The 21,682-nt window shown below is 44.3% G+C and overlaps 1 protein-coding gene across 2 annotated transcripts; it reads right to left on the bottom strand.

Moving 5' to 3' along the window:
- Positions 1-4,631: 4,631 nt before the first annotated feature.
- On the bottom strand, positions 4,632-21,312 carry NOTUM (notum, palmitoleoyl-protein carboxylesterase). Of its 2 annotated transcripts, XM_077328034.1 has the most exons (12): positions 21,215-21,312; positions 20,159-20,518; positions 18,739-18,791; positions 17,254-17,349; positions 14,553-14,613; positions 12,740-12,798; positions 11,806-11,908; positions 10,887-11,078; positions 10,413-10,513; positions 9,540-9,687; positions 8,366-8,413; positions 4,632-5,770 (listed from the first exon to the last, which is right to left on the bottom strand). In XM_077328034.1, the coding sequence occupies exons 2-12, from the start codon at positions 20,500-20,502 to the stop codon at positions 5,464-5,466; spliced, it is 1,512 nt and encodes a 503-aa protein (XP_077184149.1). In that variant the 5' UTR covers positions 20,503-20,518; positions 21,215-21,312; the 3' UTR covers positions 4,632-5,463. The 2 variants fall into 2 exon arrangements, with proteins under 2 accessions (XP_077184149.1, XP_077184148.1); XM_077328033.1 differs by lacking the exon at positions 21,215-21,312 and having other exon boundaries at positions 20,159-20,952.
- Between the last annotated feature and the right edge of the window lie 370 nt (positions 21,313-21,682).

Genomic DNA, 21,682 nt, shown 5'->3' with positions numbered 1-21,682 from the left:
AGATTATAATGATCAGCTCTGTAAGCAAAAAATGGCTACTTTGGAGGCCAGACTCTAAGACATTGTATGATTTTGAAGTCCCACCTCCAAACCTCCAGGAATATTTCTAACCCAGGGGTAGCCAAATTCCAGGTGGGGCCTGGAGAGCTCCTGGAATTACAGCTCTCCAGGCAGAAAGGGCTACTTTGGACAGGGTTGTGGTGGAGAATAAACGTTTAAGGCCTTCCACAGAGGTTGTTGTTGAATTGAAAGACTTGAAGCCTAGTGCACAGGGTTGTTGTGCAGATGAAACAGGAGACAAAAGAACCTCTACAACAGCATCCAGTTTCATCTGCAGAATAATGCTGTGCAGTAGGCTTCAAATCTGCAGAGAGTTGTGAAGAAGAAATTCACATGGCTTGGCTGTGTCTAACCCACGGCCAGAGCAGTATTTTAAATGAGAAGGGGCTTTTCTGTGGCCTCCCTGTCAGCCAGCTGTTTGGCAGAAGGGGAAAGCTCCCCCCCTCAAAAGCAATGCTCACACCCATGCCCTCAGACTGCCCTATGTTGCTCTCAGAAACATCTCCCTCCCCTCAGTCAGGGCCTCTCAGAAGCTCCTTCGCAACAGGCCTGAAGGGAGGGAGGGGAGGCAAGTGTTCTGAGGCAAGTTACAGTTGGACATGACAGTTAGGGCAGCCTTGGGGCGAAAAGGGCTGGCACAGCCTGTCCAAGCCTCTGTTCTCATCCCCCTTGGCAGCCCTACTGACCTCCTCTCCCTGTGGTGGTCAGGGGCTGACTGGCACTGATGTCTCCAGATTGCCCCTGGCTGGGCTGGGTGGGCAGGCCCTGTCAGAAATTTGGCCCAATGATTGGGCCTACCGCCACTTAGCCCTTAGGCTCCACGGGTGGAGGGCGGGTCTAGAACTCTGTCCTGTCCTGGTGAGGGCCCAATCGGAAGGCGCAAAGAGCCTTCCGCTTGGGCCCTCACCTGGACCAGCTCCACCCACTCTCTGACCCCCAGGCCCAAATATGATACCACTCACTGATCGGTTACAGATTGTATTTTTGGCTATTACATTTTCTTTAATGGATATAAGAAGATAATATTGTTTTCTTATTGAGTTTATTAATTCCTGAGGAGAAAAGGTAGTAAAAACACTATGAACCAGTTTTGCAAGGCACTCAAGTATGCAATTGAACATAGATTCGTATGAACTTTCTCCAACTCCAAGATGGTAATGACATGCTTATTGAAAGTAGCCGATGTGCTGCTTTTGGATTTTTCCTAAGGGACCAACATGGCCACCTGCACACTAGATCAGTAATGATTAACAGATGAACTAGGAAATGAATTAGTAATCCTGCTCATCAGGCTATCATAGTGTGGATTATTTGTGTCTTCTCATCTTGTTCCTGCAACTTGTAAATTTGGGTATGCATTTTAGATAACTAAAACAAACAAAAACCCCAGCTCTCAGACCTAACAACTTGATCACTGCATGAGCTATAATCAGTCAGGTCCCACTGTCTAGTTTAAGATTACATGAGATCAGAAGCTTTTGGGAGGCTTGAATAAGGACACGCAGCAAAATTGCTTATTTATAGCATGAAAGGTGAAACTATAGAGTGTGAGTACATATGCATGGCTTATTTATAGTAACCAACACTGGTATAATTCTTAGTTTTTAAACCAAGATAAATTACATTTGTGGGTAATGGCAAGAAATTGCTTATTTGAGCATGCCTGATAAATGCAAAAGCGCACAGGTCCCTTTCTGTTTCTGTTATTTCCGTCATATGTCAGCACAGTTTTCTCAAGAACAAGTCATGTCAGACTAACCTTCTCTTTTTTTTGAGAAAGTTACTACCTTGCTGGATCAGGGGAATGCCGTGAATATAGCTTATTTTGATTTCAGTAAAACTTTTGATAAGATTCCACATGATATTCTTGTTGACAAGTTGGTTAAAAATCAATAACTGGTTGACAGATCACACTCAAAGAGTGCTTGTTAATTTTCTTCATCCTCTTGGAGAGGAATGACAAGTGGGGTGCCTCAGGAATCTGTCCTGGGCCCTGTGCTGTTCAACATATTCATAAATAATTTTGCAGATGATACTAAACTTGGAGGAGTGGCAAATGCAGCAGAAGACAGAATCAGGATACAGGATGATCTTGACAGGCTAGAAAAGTGGGCTAAAATTAATTTCAAAAGTGATAAATGTAAAGTTCTGATTAAATGCATCATTATAGGATGTGGAAGACCTGTCGTGGCAGTAGTATGTGCAGAAAGGATAGAGGGGTCTTAGTAGACCATACACAGAACATGAGTCAGCAGTATTGACTTAGTGGCTAAAAAGGCAAATGGGATTTGGGGCTGTATCAAAAGAAGTGTAGTGTCCAGACTGTGCAAGGTGATTGTATTGCATTACTCTACTTTTGTTACGCCTCACTTAGAATACAGTGTTCAGATTTGGGCACCACAGCTGAAAAAAGATGTAGACAAACTAGAGAGTGTCCAGAGGCAGGCAACAAAGATGGTGATGGGTTTGGAGACCAAGGTGTATGAGGAAAGGTTGAGAGAGCTGTCTATTTAGAGAAGATGACTAAGAGATGCTATGATAGCCACCTTCAAGTACTTGAAGGGCTGTCACATAGAGGAGATGGAGCAGAGTTGTTGTGTCTCCCCAAACGGTAGGAAAAGGCCAGACTGGCCATGGATTGTTTTTTTTAGGGGGGGGGCATATAATCTGAGCATGAAATTGGGGTCACTGCGGGTGAGCAGGTAGTTGTGAATTTCTTGCATTCTGCAGGAGGTTGAATTAGATGACCCTGTTGGCTCCATCTATGATTCTAAGGTCAGCAAGGACTCAGTTAGCTATGAGTTGGTTGGATGTTTGAGTCTGCTAATTCGTCATCAACCCAGAGACTAAGACAGAAGATATGCATATATTTGCCTGTTGGTGAAGAACTCTAGGACTGAAAACATTTGCATGAATTTCTGGGCTTTAGTGCAGCAAAAAAGGAGAAATGCGATATGCTAGATCTATGTAACATTCCTGTATCTCAAGATTTGCTCAAAGCTGCTTCCACATGGACCCATTATGCACGCGGCAGAATGTCTGAGTTGGTGGCGACAGGGCTTCGGGGAAAATCCCAGATTATGCTTGACGTTGCTGCCATCCTGGGCGCCGCTGAGCCCAGGCCCTCAGAAGACCCTTGTTAAGGAAACGCAGATTCTTCTGTGTTCCTGGGTCTGCAGAGGGCGCACACAAGGGCTAGGTCGGCCTAGCCCTGTGCATAACGCCTCTCACCCCTGCAAGCTCTGCAGGGCTGACAGGAGCATCCCCCTGCCCTCACCATGGTGGGAGAGAAGCATACTGCTCCCCACCATCATGCAGTGGGGACCCCACACCCCTGATCCCCCCCCCCCCGTCACCGCTGTCTCTGTTTCAGAGCACTCTTGGCACTTCCGGCCCTGCATTGTGTGCACGGGGCTGTTGTGCGCTGGGGAAGCAGGCGTCATGCGCTGGGGAAGCTCCTCCCCCATGTATAATCGGGGGACAGTGGGACTTTTTGCCCTGCCACCATGAAATGGCGGCAGCTCAGTATGGCTGCCATCATGCATTATGGGACATGGAGAGGAATCTCTCCAGTGCTTTCATTGCTACTATGAATGCGGATCACGTGTTGGTGACAAACTCCACATGAACTCTGCAGCAACTCCACACTGGTTCTTGGGGAAGTGATCATCTTAGTTGCCAAGGCAACTTGCTGACCCTTTCAATGTTATTTTTTCTACACACTAAAGCAATATAAAGGTTCTATTAAAATTTGAAAAAAAAACATGTCAATTGGTTGTATAGTGTGAGCCATTTTTGAGCTTCCCTTCCTTTTCAGGAAACTGGAAGAAAAACTATCCCTTGTATCTCAATTAGAAGTGCTGCAGATTTCATTTTTAAAATAAACACAGAATTCAGAAGAACAGAACTCTGAAGCAAAAATAGATACGGGGAACAGGTTGTTATAGAATCATGCTAATAGCAGTTACGTTTTTTCATAGACCACATGTGGTGGTATGGCAAGAAAAAATGTTGGGAAAGTGCACTTGTATAGAGCTGATCCTAAGAAAATGATGCTAATGTGAGCAGAGCCTTTGCGGCAGGTAAATGTACTCCTTTCTTTCCACAATATGTTTGTGTACTTGGACTGTATCCTAAGCAAAAAGAAGGGAGTGAGGCAAATTTGGGAAACAGCATATTAAGGTTGTGGAAACCACGGAAAGAAAATTAGAGCACAATGTTGTGTGGATGCTTAAAAAACCAAAACCCTCCAGTTTGAAAGCCAAGCAGAGAAAAACCTCTATATAGGAGTAGCTCCAGTTTGCTAAGTGCAGAAATGATATGGCCCGTGTATCCAAGATCTTATTCTTGATAAACATAAAATAGCAATTTGTTTTGATCTAAGTAGTCATCATTCTGTATATTTCCATGCCTTCTCCACTACCTATCAACTTTCTGTTTCATGTCTGATAATGGGTAGGACAGCAATTTACCTATATAAGGAAAAGCCCTTTTGAATAAGTTTTCCCCAGAGGCTGTGACTGGTGTCTTTTTCCATTCTTAAGTAACAACAAACAACAAACATAATAAAATGGGATCATGGGAATCTAATAATAATTATAATAACAATGCCACTGCTGACCCTTGCTGTCTCCCAAACATATATGATCAGAAGGAAAACCTTTCCAAAGGAGAAGTATTTACAACTTTACAATATCATATGAGCATGTCTTAGGGTCAGCCCTTATAAATAGCATTTACATATTAAAATAAATATTTTCACATTGCCAAAGTAGCACAAGGTGGTTTGTCATTATTTTTTAAAATGTTACAAAACAATATAATTAATCTTATATTTCTTGCTTATTTCTTCAAAAATTAAGTAATAAAAATCATTTTATAAAATAATACAAAAGTAAATAGAGTACAAGAAAAGTCCATTTCTAGCCTGTGTGCTTGGTTTGTACATTATGTTACATCATGAGATGCTGACCTCCAGGAAGTCATGTAATCATCATTTCTAATTGGATAAATAATCCAGTGCTTCCCCCCCACCACCACACATGGTCCATTTATAGTGTGAAAGGATCTTGAAAAGGGTTTTAAAAAAAGTATCATCCTTTTAGTTCTGGAGACGGTTCTTCATTGTGAATTTTCTAAGCAGCTGTTGCATCCATTAGGGAATTATTTTGGACAGAATGTCCCCTGAAGTAGAAGCATTGTTCCAATCAAATAGTGTGAGAATCTGTCCCTTCTGTCTTGATATACAATCTGTACCAGAGGGTGCATGCGTGAATTTACTTGTGTGTCTCTGTAGCTGCTTGTGTAGTGAAAATAGGCAAGGCAGGCAGAACATTTAAGAGAGGAACGAAAAGGCTTCTTTCCTTCAGGCAGTTACTCGGTCCTCCTTAATGGAAAACTCTCCTAGCTACCACTGCTCAGCATCCCCAGAAGTTTACTTGGTTCCAGGCCCTGCTGCTGTGCCATTTTCTGCACATCAAAACCCATGTGCATGAGAAACTGGATCACATTCATCTCTTGCCCTGTATATTGGTCCTGAATGGTAGGGCATGAGGGGTTGCAATGTGGCCACGGACAGCTGTCAATCAAGTGGATAGGGCAGCCTTTCAGTGGGGCTTTCCCGTTCTTGTTGCTGTCATGTAGGCTGCGGTCCCAGCAGTGCAAAGCACGGGGTAAAGAGGTCCCTTTCACCTGGATATCTGTCCAGTGACTGCAAAAGAAAACCATACAAATTACATCAGAATACAGAGTATCACAATACTCATTACTCATTTTCACATCATGTGGCATATGACAATTCATAGCAACACAGTGATTGGCAGAACAGCTTCTCAGCACAGGCTGCAATGGAACATTTTCCTGAGAGTAAGCACCATTGAATAAAAGTGAACTTCTGAGTAGACTGTGCTTAGGCTCAGTCTCCTAGGCCCCAGAAAAGCTGTGGACTTGATTTGCATGCATATGTGGCAACATTACAACGGCTAAATTCCAGTATTGTGACAGAGGTTTATTCATGCCAAGCTTGCTGATGTGCTTGCCGATTCCCCTTCCTCCCTCCATTTCCTCCATGGAACAGGATCAAAGGCCTCTGATCTGGGAAGGCATGAATCAAACATAACAAACATAACATAACAAGGCACCACAAACCAGTCCACCACTGCCAACTGAACACCCAACACTGAAAACAGGGAAGGAATAAGAAGAGAGAAACAACAGCTGAACAGACTACCCAAGGAATAAGGCCGAACAGAGCAATAAGGCTATGAACACCACTCATAACAAAACAGAAAGGTAAAAACAAAAAGGGAGGGCTCTAAGGGGTCAAGGATCCCAGTAATATCAGGTAGAAGCAGATATGGCGGTGGGAGATGGTATCTGAGAAGAAGCCTGAGATACAGACACACTCGGACCCCTTCTAATCTCCCTCCCATCCCTCGGCACACAGAGGTGGAGGCTAGGAAACCGCCTCTGACACTGATGCTTTACAATGCCAGGTCAATCAATAAATAGAACTATCACGCTGCAAAGCTACATCACACAACACAAAGGAGACCTGATATGTGTGATGGAAACCTCTGTCAGGGAGGATGAAACTGTTACCGTAAAAGAACTGGCCCCTGCCAGGTTCTCCATCCGCCATCAGCTGCAGTCTGCAGGGGGAGGGGTGGCAATTCTAATTCGGGAGGATTACTCCTTCATAGCCCTCCCTGTGCGGTCAATCCCAGGCATAGAATATGTTGGCCTCAGGTGGGATGCAGCTGAGAACTTGGCCACTTGGGCGGTGTACTGTGCACCCAATGCACCACCAGATGCCCTGCCAGCCCTGCTGGAGGCAGTGAGAACCGGGACATTGCAGTTCTCCAGACTACTGATCCTGGGAGAACTCAGTGTCCATGCTAAACTGCTGACCTCTGGAAATGGGCTAGACCTGGTATTGGCCATGGCAACACTAGGGTTCTCACATTTTGTCACTGGCCCCACTCATCAGGCGGGCCATATCCTGGACCTTATCTTCGGCACAGGGCTGGAAGTAGAGCTGACAACAGTGAGCACCAATCCATTGTCAGACCACTATGCCCTGAAGGCCCGGCTGCAAATGCCACTCCCACCCAAATTGGGTGCCGAGATTCTGGCTCATTCAAGGAGACTTATGGATCCAAATGGATTCCTCAATGCTCTGCGAAACCCGATGCCTCCTGGCACTTCCCTAGATGAAAGCCATCATTGCAGACCCTCTGCATTGGATCCTAGACAAGAAGATGCCCTGGGTCTTGGGACCCACTCAGCAATCTGCTTTCAAGGCTGTCAAATGTCTCATCACATCGGATAGTATGCTGGTGCACTTTGATGAGACTCAAGCCCATTGTACTTATTAGCGACGCCTCCCAACATGGAATTGGCACCATACTGAGCCATCACTGACTGGATAGGCAAGAGGCACCAGTGTCCTTCTATTCACGGACCTTGTCTTCTGCCAAGCGCAACTATATGCAAATATATAAGGAGGTACACTCTATAGTGGCTGGAATAAAAACATTCCACAACTACCTCTATGGCCACCAGTTTATGGTCATCACAGACCACAAACCTCTTCTTGGCCTCTTCACTACAGACCAACAAACGCTACAGATCGTCTCTGCACAGATGCTGCACTGGTCCATTTTGCTCCACGGCTACAACTTCAGTCTTGAGCATCAACACTCTCATCCGCCTGCCGCTACCTAAAGATGATGTAGACCCTTTTCCTGCCACATAAGTCCTGCTGCTTGACTTGCTCCTGCAGCCGCTGCTGCACTCCACGGACATTGCCACCTACTCTGCAATGGATCGCCTCCTATCTTGCATTCTCAACTGGGTGTTGGAGGGGGTGGCCTAGCGACAAGCAAGACCCGGACCTCATGCCTTTCATAGCCTGACAAACCGAGTTGTCAGCCTGCAAGTGATGCTTGCTGTGGGGTTACCAGATCATGGTAAACCTCAAGCTGTGATTGCCAACCTGGAAGTGCTGCACAATGGCCACCCGGCATTGTGCACATGAAAGCGCTGGCACACAGCTACGTTTGGTGACCTGCGATTGTTGTTCATTTAGCCAGTAGCCTGGTCTCTTTCTGAGACCCCATGGATGTTACAAAGAAGTTGCTGCTGTTCTGTCAGAATGGCACTATAGGACCCAAGCAAATGTTCCAGGGAACCTTTGTTAAGTGGGAGACGGAGGGGTTGGCTTTCTATCATGCTGTTATTAAGCTTCATTCTGAGAATGCACAAAGCAAGTCCCAGACTGCTTCTCCCCATTCTAGACACTTACGTGCGCGTGATAATTTCATGAGACAAACAAGCTGGAGCAAAGCTGGCACTGAAAAAGAAAAAAAAGGAGGGGGGAGACATGAAGCAGGTGACAAAAACACAAATATTTCTGCATTACCTTTCTGACTGTTCCCTGCAATATGGCTTGGCTAGCTTACTGCTTTTATGGGTATGTACAAGTCTGAATTGGTAGGGTGGCAGCTGGCCTACACTTGGAGCTCATATCTGAGCTTCTTTGAGGTGCTGTGCTGAATTGACTATGATATAAATGACTTGAGTTGCTAGAGGATTAATGACATTATTTCAGGAGGCTTCTTACTGCTTTGTGAGCAACCCCATGGAGAAGGCTAGAACTGGTATAAATAGCAGGCAGGAATCTTCTATAGGAAATAAAAAGCACTAGCTCAAGGTTAACTGCTGAAATCCCAGAAGGGGTGTGCATTCAGCATAGACCAAACCAAAAAAATACACCAAATACAGATCAGAAAACCTGATCAGCTATCGATATAGCTGATCATGAATAAAAGCCTTTTTTGTTTTACTTTTAATGATGTTTATTCAGCCATAGCGAAGATCAGCTGGGGCAGTGGGAGCTGAGAACTCGGTGCCACCTTAGCTGGGGCTAGTTCCATTTGTAGCTCAGTATATATCAAGCTGCAAGAGAAGTCAGCTCAGAATCAGTCAGGTCAGCAGGATCTAAGAGCTACCAGCCAGGTCTGCATGCAGCAGGGGGAGACCTCTGTACCACATGCTGATCCTGGGGCCAGCTTCACTGCAGGAGAAGCCAAGCCAGCCCCAGAGTCAAGCTGGCCTTTTTGTTTTTTTAATCAGCATTTTTCTTCTCAGGTCCATTGGAACTGAAACATTTGGGATTTTTTAAAGATCACAGATCTAAATGCCATATTTTTGGAAATACTGTTTTTTCTTCTTGTCCAATGGACCTGAACAGAAAAATATAAATTTTTCTTTGCACACACCTAATTCTCAGTAATCTTTCTCCTTAAATTGTGATACGAGATTTCTAAATACTTGAGTGTATGTAAATATTTAAAATTGTTTCAACAATGTGGCTTGTTAGTCTTTTGATCTCAAATTGTAAGAACAGCAGATTCCTATCCCACATCATTAAACAAAACTATTTAAAGTATAAGGAAATTATAAGAGGCAAGACTAACGTCACATCCTTGAGAGTGTTCCTCAGCTCACGGCCCAGATTCTGGATATAAAGCCATTGTCCCTCTTGCACTGGTTGGCCAGTCAAATGTACATTGTCTACGGTGAGCTGAGCTTCATCAAAGAGCCATTGCACCACAAAAACAGGAGCTACAGAATGAAAGGATGAAGATTTTATCATTATTAGGGCTGCAAGTTTTAATTGGCAGAATTCATTAACTGAATCTTTATGTGATAAATTGGCACGGTACACTTTATCAGTGAGGCTGAAAAGCTAACAAAATTCTTATTTACTGAGAAAGTTTTAATGCTGATGCTCTACTTTGAAAGAAAGTTAAGATGAAAATATTAAAGATCTATTTCTAAAAATGATGTAGCTTCTACTAAATTATCTTTTACACTGATGTTTTGATAATTTGTAAGTTTACTTATCCAGCCATTGGTTAAGTGGAGAAGAAGAAGAAGAGTTGGTTCTTATATGCTGCTTTTCTCTACCCGAAGGAATCTCAGTGGCTTACAGTCGCCTTCCCTTTCCTCTCCCCACAACAGACACCCTGTGAGGGAAGTGAGGCTGAGAGAGCCCTGATATTACTTATTACTGCTCGGTCAGAACAGCTTTATCAGTGCTGTGGCAAGCCCAAGGTCACCCAGCTGGTTGCATGTGGGGGAGCACATCAAACCCAGCTCACCAGATTAGAAGTCGGTGCGCCTACCCATTATACCAAGCTCCTAACCACTACACCAATGGCACATGATTAACCTACTAAAATTATTTAACTAATTGTCATCTCCAGCTGTTATTAATTATGATAAGGGAAAACCTTATGGAGTGTCTTTCATATCACTAAATTAAAAAACTGCTTTTACACACTTACATCGGAGAGTGGGATAAATTTTATAGCCAAAGAAACAATTCCATTCTTCGCCCTCTTTAAACTGCATTTTGCAACGTTCCGGAATAATTCCATTCCAATATCTGAAATATAAAATTATAACAATAGTTAATCGGAGAAACCCGTTCAATTGTAAATATCTAACGACAATCTATGGGATGCTGCGAATACATGAATTTCAAAAATTCTGGACAGCAGAGGGCAGTAAAGCTGCGAAGTTGAGCAATTAAATACATTAACAAAAAGGAAATTCTCACTATATTAGCATGTCGCTTCAGTACATATGATGTCTAGTATGCTCTCAGTAAAACCTAAACGTTTTGTGAATATTGGTTCTTTTCCAAGTAGAACTTTATCTGCTAAATGCAATAGATATCCTAAAATAACAAAGAAAAAGAAAGTCCGAGACCAGTGCCCAACTTTCTGGGAAAGGAGACCTTAGAATACTTTCAGTACCTAAGTCCTCTCCTGATGGCTTCTGTGGGGGCGCAGGTTATGCTATCAATGCAGTCTGTTCTGCGATACTGTTTATTATCCAAGAACCAGCCAGAGTCTGCCAGGCCACGGACCTGAATCCCAGGATACCCCATCTCTTCCAGCTGCTCTGCTACACGGTCCACATTCAGGAGCACTCCCGTTCCACCAGCACTGCAACACCAAGGGTAATCCTTCAGTGAGATTAGTCACTCAACTGCAGAAGTATTCACTGTTGTGTACAATATGATCACCATTATCCAAATCTCACAGTGCCATCCTAAGCAACAGCTATACCCTTCAAACCCCACAAACTTTAAAAGGATGTAATTCCTCTTAGGATGGCACTATCAGTTATCCAAACCCAATAAACTGAATATTCAAGGTGTTCGTATAGTGCCTATGTTATCACTGCCTTATGTAAATTACACTAATCTTTTATTATTTATTTATTTCTATTGCCTATTCATGCAGTGCCACAGGTTGTTAAAAAAAATGTGGTTGCAAAGAAGGATTTTAGAATTCTGATTTGTTAAGTTATTTGACAAATCAGGGAATCAATTAATAAAAACACTAGGATGATTTAATTGATCCTACCATTGTCTGGATGGAGCTCGTGAGCTGTATGTCTCTGCCAATTCTATCATTCAATTTTCTAACCATCAGAGAGACTGCTTGTAGGATCGGAAGTGTGTAAAGAACTCCCGTGTGTGAAATGATCAACATGCATTCCTCTGCATTCATAGCACTGAGTCCTTGTCATCTGAAAGCAGTCCTCATTTAATAGTAATAAATAATAAGTGTTTTGTGATGACTAAGTTCCTGATCTGGACAGTACTTTGTGATGTCTTTATCTGATGTATTTCTCCTTCCTACATAGTGTTCATACCCAAGCATATACCTGCTTCCTGCTAGCAGCAGCACCTTGGCATTTCCCAGGCCTTTTCCAATCAACTCCTTTACAACTTCTTGTATGATGAGAGATCCCATGAAGGCATAGTCATCTGTAAAAAAGAAAGAAAACTGTTCACAATGAAAACAGCTGCCTTCCTCTCAATTGAAGATCTGAGGTACTCATTGGAAAAACATATCACTCTTTTATTCACAAAGTTACTAAAAGGAAATGTATCGGTAGGAAAAAATACAAGCCTGGAAAATACTGCGGATATGGCTGCACATCTCAGATCTGACATGTTTTCTTATCCATGGTCCTAGCTCCAAAATCACACAGGCAGGTTTCATTTTGGAAGCTTTTGAACATTTTACATAGTAAAATCTAATGCTTCCCATCCCTGAAATATTATCTCTAGTAGAAGATGGAATGGCAACTCAACATGAATTGCACAGACCTCTCCTTAAGTCAGCCAACATCTTTTTCTGAGCCATAGTGAGCCTCCCTGTATAGTTTTTGTAATAATTCTAGGTCGTGTACTGTTCTCCTCAAACCCAAGCACAAACATCAGGATCATTCTTAATTCAGTTTGCAGATCCTGGCACTGTTCAGGTCTTCCTTACCAAATGTAAAAGTTAAACTCTATTTGTGGTGGTAGCTGCAGGGACTGGAGGAAGTTTTTCTAAATGAAACTGGCTGCGTCAGATATTCAGGATGCAGCAATTTCCCTCTGGCTATTGCTGTGACATCCCTGTGTGATGGTGCTCTGAACCATGACAAAGCGGGGTTTGGAAGCGGATGTTTTCCCTAGAGGATATTTATTATTCCTTCCTGACCATTGGCAAGAGCTATTCCTTCATTTGCATTGCTGTAGAGAAGCCAGGCCATATCCCTTTAATGCTTAATGTCTGTCAGGCGGCAGGGGCCTGTCAGAAGCACTCACTTTTCTCAGTCTTGGCAGAGGCTCCACACCAGACATCGCTTGAGCAATATGGGATGAAACTGTAAGAGACATGCAGAGTGGGGTAAGATTGGGGTCAAGCAAATTAAACCCTAAGGGAAACGGGAAGAAAACAATTTCATGCCCACTCAGATCTGAGGTATCAGCTGGATATTCCCCAGAAAAAAATCACTCAAGTAGCATTCATTTAGATTTACTGCCCTATCTTGCTTACATTCAAATGTACATTTATCAAGTTATTTATCCTTTGTAAGAGTTGTTTCATATTGCTCATATACTGGTGTTCCACTGGTGCTTGTTATTGTAGTTGCAGCCTGAAACACTCAGGAAGGTCTGCCAGAGAGCTTCAGTTGGCCACAGTTTCCTGACCCACCATGGCAAACATTGGTGAATGGAGCTGCAATGTAGAGCTTGAAGTATTTCTAAACTCCAGTGATATGATCTCTTTTAATGATTCCTCATAGAGGCCCATTATGCACGGCCGCCGAAATGGCGATTTCGGGTCACATGGAAAACGTGGAGGGGGAAGACGCGGCGCATACCGGTTATGCACGGGGTGGGGCGCGACGGCGGCAAAACCCAGAGTAACCGATTATGCACATGGCGATCCGGGTGCCGCTTCTGGTTGTGCCCCGGTCACCCGGAAGCTGCACTTTCTTCCGCGTTTCACTGACACGGCTTTTTCGGCGGCATGCACCGAAGCTGCGGACGGTTGCAGCCGGCTCCGTGCGTTATCGGTGATTTTAGTCGCCGCCATTCCACCCCGAATTTGCGCTAAAACCCCCGTGCATAATGGGTCAGACAGGCAACTTGGATAACATTTTTTTCTCTAGTGATTGTTCCCAAAACACTGCATCTGAACTTGTCAGTGATCTATCCTATAATTTTCAAAACAATTATGACCAGAAAGGACCATTCTAGTTTTCTGATATAACCTCTTTTCTTTCCATCTTTAGCAGCCACTTAAGCGTAAAAGGTTTTCCATGAACATTTTCCAGAAAGCCTCCTATTCTTCTCTGAAATCTAAAGAGTAATAACCAATGTCTTATGCCCTCTTCTGACATCCATTATCATAAGCCAAGTAGAGCAGCTTCAATACGATGTATCAATGGATTACTTATCCTCAAAATTTAAAGCGAATGCAAATTATATAGTGCAACATCAGAAGTAACCCAGCACCAGCTGGTCACTTCTAGTTATCCTGCATTTAGTCAAAAGTTAAGCCTTGACGAGCCACTTTCTCAACCCAACTACAGTAGTTATCTTTAACACATCCTGTGGCCAGTGATTTCCAAAGAATGGTGTAATGTTTGGGAATATTTATATCTATATATAATTTATTCATGTTAAACTTACTTTGCATTAACTTTGCATTAACTTCATTTGAAGCTCCATGTAGCCCAGCATTCTGTCCTCTGGTAGAACAGGGATTTGAACTCAGTTCTCCCATGTCCTTTCTCTCTAACCACTATAAGGCATTGGCTCAGAACTAGTTGCTATTGCCTTTCCTGAACCTGGTACCATTCATCCTCATCTTTCCAAACCTCAAAAATGCTGTCTAAGAAAAAGTGGAGCAACCACAGTACGAATATTTTCCATTTAATTAATTACCTTTATCTGCAACTTCAATGCATACTTGTTTTACAATTATTACTTGTTATAAGTTGAAAGACCTAGTCCTGCTTATTTCATGTTTGAGCCAAATCCCCGTTTCCCATTTGGTTCCTTCTCCTATATCATGTTTACTTTGCACAGCTGCACCCCTCCCAACTCCAACAACTATTCCCTTGCTTACACCATATTTGCATTCCACCAGTGTGGATTTTCCTCTGGTTGTGATGACAGAATGCCAGTTCCTGTAGACGGAAAATAAGAAAATATTAAGAGAGGGGTGGGGAATCCTTTGAACATTAAAATGGTGTTCAGCAACCTATGGAAAACATTCAACATTAATATAACAGGTGAAAGATGCTTAAAAAATCTCTAAGAACAGGACTTTCAGTCTTTAGCCCATATCTTATGCATGTGGTTCAGAGCATTTTAATCAGCACAGTATCATCCATTAAATTATTTCCAAATGGTAGCATTAAAGGAATGGGAAAAAGAAAGCCTTGGGCAAAAAGGTCCAATAATGTAAATTGCAGTTTCAAAAATGGGATAAGAAAACCGATCCATTGCGGCAAATAGCAGGCTCATTCCTACTCTAGGCAGATTAGTAGAATTGCCAGCTCTAGATTGGGAAACACCTGAAAATTTTGGGGGTGAAGCTTGGGGAGGGTCCTCAGCAGGATACAATGCATTTTCTCCAGGGTTAAGAAATGTCTATTACCTGGAGATTGGTTGTAATAGCAGAAGGGCTCACCTGGAGGTTGGCAGCCCTACAGATAAGCCAGTTGATATGTGATAGTTTGAAATATAATTTCATGTCATTGGTCAAAACAAGACAGAATTTCCCTCATGCACAGGCCTACATTTCCAAAACAGCCACTAAGCTTCAGGATTGGGTCTGGTGAAAATGGAGGGAAAACATGTTTCAATTGCAGCCAAGAGGTCAGATCTCTGACTAGGGTTGCTAGGCCATAGCTGGCAACTCTGAGGAGAAAATGAGATGTGAGGCCTGGCATGCCACCATAGTTACTTCACTTCCTGTGAAAACCAGAAGTGTTGTGATAGTCTCTCTCTAGCATTTTGCAAAAACTCTAGTGTCTATCGTGTCACTTCTGGTTTTCACTAAAACTTAATGTAAGTATGCTGGTGCAATGTTAGAATTTCTGGCTGTCCAGTTTTTACCTGGACGGTCCAGTATTTGTGCTTTCTGTACAGGAAAGCAAGTGAGAAAACACAGGACATATATATGTCCAGTATTTTCTAACTGAGCAGCTGAGAGATGCAACTGAGCATGATTGTCAGCCCTCCTTTTTCAGTCAGAGCTCTGGCTTTCTCCAGTCACTCAGTCCTTAGCATCAGGAGATGGAAATGGGGGCATGTTTGGCTTGTCTCAGCATTCTGTAACTCCCCTCCCACAATCTAGCAAAGAGTTCTGAGAAACTTATCTTGATCATCTGAAGATCAAGTGTAACAGGAAGCAATATATATATAATTATATATAATTATATATATATATAATTTTAGTTCTATAGACTGGTGGATTAAGGATAAGCACCACCATATTACTAGGAAAAATGTTCCAAACACTGGCATAAAGGTTACATGGTGTAATAGTACTAAGCATGGATAGGGAACCCTCTAGCCTCCTTGAACAGCATGCTAGAAACCTTTTGAGTTTACTGCATTACCACATCCCCCGAGCTGGTGTCTGCCGGAATTTGCCTGGGTACCTTAAAGATCGTCTCATTCTTTTTGTCCTGTTGCAATCCCCGCAGTGAACATACAGGGGATGGGCTATTTTTGATACCTACTTTACTTTACAGCACATACAACTGCAAAAAGGTGTGCAGATATACGAAAGATTTTCATATATCTGCTTTGAAATATCTGCTTTAAAATAAGTACTACAGTACAAAATTTAAACAGAAAACTGGGGAAAATGAAAAAGAAGACATTTGATGCCAGCTTTTTTCCCCATTTAGACAAGTACTGAATGGCATTAAGTAGTGATCTCTTTTATCCTAACAGTACTTTAAATTTATTTGCCATTATTAATATGGTCATGAGAGTAAATTTTAAATTAACTAGATTTAAGTGGGTAGCTGTGTTGGTCTGAAGTAGCACAACAAAAATTGAGTCCAATAGAACCTTTAAGACCAATAAGATTTATTCAAGGCATCAGCTTTTGAGTGCATGCACTCTTCCTTCCTTAGACTTGAAAGCTCATGCCTTGAATAAATCTTGTTGGTCTTAAAGGTGCTACTGAACTCAATTTTTGTTATAAATTAATGAGGTAAATAAAAAGCTTATAGTTATATAGGGGTATTTATCATTGTAGCAAACCAGAGTAAAAACAGACCCTAATAGAAAAGTGAAAGGCCTCCATATTTCCTTCCATATGTACTTCCTGTGCACAGAGATAACCAGAGGCAGCCTGCTGCCCTTGCTCTCTGAGGCAAATCGGCCTCTCTCTGTGTGCAGTATCTTCATTATGAATTTTTAAAAAATCTTATTGCTTTATTGCTGAGTTTCTATGTTTTTATTCTTTTTTATGGGCTACTTTGGATGCTGAAAGCAGAATATTTATATACTTGAACCAATTAATAAATAATAAGCAAAGGAACACCCAGGACAGCCTAATCTCATCATATCATGGAAGCGAAGCAGGGTCAGCCCTAGTCCATCTTTGGATGGGAAACCACCAAGGGCTACTAGGGTTGTGATGCAGAGGTAGGCAATGGCGAACCACCTCTGAATTTCTCTTGCCTTGAAAACCCCATGGTGTCACCATTTGTCAGCCCTGGGCTTTCTAGAGAGATGATACAATATCAGATAGCAATGTATATATAGAAAAGTAAATCCCAAACTGATTGGATTAAAGAGTTTACCAGTTTTGGTCATGGGCCACTCCTTGGAGCTCATAAGTTTTCTCATTGTTTCGTAGCGAGTGTTGCAGTTCTCTCTGTTGAAGCAGTACCAACCTCCTGATGCATAAAAACAAGGATACACTTCACCAATAACATTTTGCTTTGCAGAATGCCATTTGAGGGTTCTTGAAAAGCAATGTACTCATAAATAAGCACTACTTGTATATTGTTTCCACATATCATGGCACACACATTCCAACAAGTAAGCGTTCTAACACTTGTGTAACAGAGCATTAAGAAGACATAACTTTTTGACTGTGAATGTAAGGTATTATTTCTCAATCCAGCAAATTAAAATGCTGCATTTGATGTAAACAATGATGGTACAAAAATGACCGACTACTATAATGTCCACAGAGGAGGCATAATCTGCCTTGAACAGCTCCCTTAAAAATACAGTTTATTCTTGGGGGAAGGGCGTTCACTAGCATTTAATTTTTCAATGAACTAATTGGATGCCTTCATGTTTTTTATTTAGCCAAAAAACTGATCCTAACACACACATACTCCAGCACAACGATGAACTCCATGCCTCATGCTATGTCACTGTTGTGCAAACAAAATGAAAAGGACCTGCTTTGCACTCTGAACCTCTACTGGAATCAAGGGCTTGGAATCAATGGGACTTACTTTCAAGTAATGGCCCACTTCCGTTCTACTTGTGTGCATCACCTATGGCCTTTTGTGAAAAGGCCCATCCAGCCATTTCAATTAGGCATGGATGAGCACAGCAATGCAGATTCACATAAGACGCCTGCTTCTGCTCATGGATTGCTCTTGCAGGATTGGAATTTGTGTGTGCAGACTGGTAGATCCACAGAAGACTGATTCTATACACAGCAGAATTTCTTAGAAATATCTGGAATCTGCATCTGAGATACTTGGCAAGGTCAAAAACATGCAAAGCATTTGTTTATTTCAGTAATGTTGAGGTAGCTACAGATTTTGTATGGTTACTTTCAAAATAATTTGGGGGCTATAATCCTATTCCTTTATCAAAAGAAATCGTAGTACATTCATAAAAAACATTATCTGGAGCTAGGATGTAAAAGCCAGTTGACTGATATCACATTATTCAGGGAGGAAGACAACTGGGGTGGGGGAATATACAATGAATCTGTTTACTATATATATAATGAAAACTGGGAAAGTCAATGTGTGGACAAGCAAACCACAGGAAGAAATAGGCTGAGAAGGTAGCTTTGATTAAACCTGGTGAGTAGTTAGCCTGCCAGTAAATCTGCAGTGGCATATAAAATAGTAAAAAGAGGGGAAGAATGGGGACCCTGCTTACAAAGAAGGCCTCTAGCACATACACACATGCTGAAAGTCCTTTGAAGATATCAGCTAGAAAGCCCTTCCACTATCCTCTAACTTCTACAAGAGCCTAGACAGTGAGCTTTTCTTAAATAAATGAAAATAAAATGAAAGAAAACTCAAGCTCACCTTCCAGGAATAGCAGCCACCTTCTACTGCCTTTCGATTCTTTGAGGTAGTAGCTAAAATGAAAACAAATAGAAGGCAGCGTGAACTTAATTAGGGTGACTGGCTCACTCAACCACAAACTCTTTGATACACCAACTCATTATAATATCAAGAGGGTTACATAAAATCTTGGTTAAAGAACAAGAGAAAGAAACAGGGCGGCTGTCAGAAGAGCTACAGAGCCTGATCAAAGGGCCTTCTCAGGGACCCTGAGCCAGCCTGGGCTGACTTTCATCTTGCTCCAAAATAAATGCATTAAACAAATTCCTAGCATTCCTAAGTATTTCCAGGCAGGAAAGAGTTATTCCACCTGTTACTGGCTGTGTTCTTAGTAATAGCCACATGGTGGAAGCAGAGCTTAAACACTGAACAGAATTTTCAGCACTTTTTCAAAGTTCTTCCAAGTATGCCTACAACAAGAACAGAAAAGGGCCAGAAGACTGCCTTAAGAGCAAACAGCATGGTGAGCATCTCTCTTCAGCAAAAACATGCTTCAGTAAGACTTGTTATCCATGTTCACTCCAGATGCAGAGAATCAACACAGAGTTCTGATTTGTAAAATAAGACCATTATAGTGAAACTGGGGATAACTGAAATCCCAGTGTACAATGCTGCACTGTACCATTGAATAACCAATTTATACAATCCCAAGAGCCATTCTTTTTGGGAAATAAGAGTTCCACTATGTCCTATGGACTGGGAGAGGCATTCCTCTAAATAAGGGACAGCTATCAATAAGTCTCTGCAAGAATTTTGTGAGACACATCAATGCATCTGAAGAAGTGAGCTCTGGCTTACAGACACTCTACTCTTTAAGGTGTTATTGAACATCTGTGTACTTTTCCAGATGCAGGCTAACCTATGCAATTAGGAAATAAAAGCAATCCTAATGCAAAGGATGGGGAAGGCACTGGCAAACCACCCCGTATTGAGTCTGCCATGAAAACGCTAGAGAGCGTCACCCCAAGGGTCAGACATGACTCGGTGCTTGCACAGGGGATACCTTTACCTTTACCTTTAATGCAAAGGAAAGAGAAACAATAACATTAATCGGGAAAGAGTTACATCCCTGCTGAGTATTCATCCCACCCTTTCCCTCAAAAGCTGAATCACTTCCTCTCCCTCCATCTCCAATGACTGCTTTCAATGCTTTGGGTTTGCGGGGTGCTGATAAACTGAGGGTGACAGAGAACCACAGTTTGATCGCAGGTAAGGAGAGGCGCATAGGGAAGTGCAGCGGCAGGGGCATTCTGCTCCCCGAGAGGCATAGGAGGCAGGCAGGTAGGCTGGTGCCTGAGACCTGCTGAGCCAGGGACGAGCCAGGGGTGGGTGCCAGAGGAAAAGGAGGTGGGGGCGGGAAGGAGTCGGACTCCGCACTCACCCGGCGGGGCTGCCGTCGTTGCAAGTGACCGAACCGTTGAGCAGCAAGTGGAGCCTGAGCTCCTGGTGCAGGTTTTGCGCCGAGCATGGGTACAGCGACTGCGCCAGGCTTTTGATCTGAGCCATGAAACTGTCCATGTTGCCCTCGACGGCGGTAAAGTCCAATGGGAAGCTTTCCACCGGTTGGCCGGCCGCCTCGCTCCGCTCGCGGGCTGCCGCCGCCGCCGCCGGTTGGTGCTGCTGCTGCTGCTGGCCGCGCCGCCTCCAGCTCTTCCTGCCCTCGCCGCCGGGCCCCCAGTGCAGCAGCCCCAAGAGCAGCAGCATCTGCACGGTCCCTCTGCCCATCGCGCCGCGGAGCCACCTGCTGGGAAGGAGGGAGACGAAGCCTGTGAGCCGGGCCGGCCGGCGGGCGCGCGGGCCGGGGCGGCTTGGGCTTCGTCCGCCGGTGGCGCGCTCTGCCCCTGGCGGCGAGCGGCGCTGCGCCGGCTCTGGGCTGGGGGCTCCGGCCTGTGGCTGCTCCGTGCCTCGCCTAGCTAAGGGTCTCGGCAACTCTGGCCCCGGCGAGCCGCGAGCGAGCGGGCGAGGGGCGTCGCGAGCGGGAGCCGGTGCCTGGTGGCCGAGCGGTCCGGGCTCTGCGGCGGGTCTCGAGGGTGCTCGGCTTTTCTTGGCGCTCGGACTCGCCTTCTCGTCCCAAACCACAAACATGACAAGAGGTGCACGGGGAGCCCGCCGGGGGCGCCGCCAGCCCGGGCGCCGCGTGGGGCGGCAGCAGCCGGCTAGCCCCCGCCCGCCCCGCCGACGAGGAGGAGGAAGGGGAGGGGAAGCGGGAGAGTGTAAAAGGAGGAGGGGGAGAGACTTGACTTTCATTGCCGAGCCGAGAGACGTCGCTGCGTTGGTCGGCCTTCCTTTCTTCTCGCCCCTTCCCCTCCAGTCCCGTCTGAAGAGTCGCCCAGAGGGTGTCCGAAGCGCCTGCCTCCCGTCTAAGCTAGTGGGGTGATAGAGGTCCAGGCGGGGCTGGAGGGTGTCCCCCCCTTTTCGGGTCCTGACCCCCACTCACCTCTGTGGCAACGGGGGAGGCCTCTGCAACAAGAGCGGGGGGGGAGGTTTCGACTGCCCCGTCTCCCAAGGATAACTCGCCCAGCAGGAACCCTGCTCCGTTTCCCTCAGGATTCTCCCGCCCCCTTTGCCCAGAGTCCCCCTTCCCCGCTCAGGGTTCCCCCTGGCCATGTGCTGCTGCCCCTTCGATTTCCACGTGCTGAGCTGAACAAAACACACCCCAAACTGGCTTGGGAGGAGTTTGTGAGAAGGAAAGTCGATAGAAAGTTTGTGAGGAGCCATGACCTCAAACCCCACCCCCACCCCTTTCAGGAGGATTTGCGGATAGGGGCCCTTCCAGCTTCCACCAATCTCCAGGATAAGAAGAGCTCTGCTGGATCAGGCCAAGGGCACATGTAGCCCTGTTTCTGACCATAGACTGCCAAATGCTTCTTGAAAGATCTCAAGCCCAGCTTCAGAAGCAAGGCCT

The sequence above is a fragment of the Paroedura picta genome, chromosome 3 (genome assembly GCF_049243985.1).
Source record: "Paroedura picta isolate Pp20150507F chromosome 3, Ppicta_v3.0, whole genome shotgun sequence".
Lineage (NCBI taxonomy): Eukaryota > Metazoa > Chordata > Lepidosauria > Squamata > Gekkonidae > Paroedura > Paroedura picta.
The sequence above is the reverse complement of the archived record's forward strand: the minus strand, read 5'-3'. Positions and strand labels throughout refer to the sequence as shown.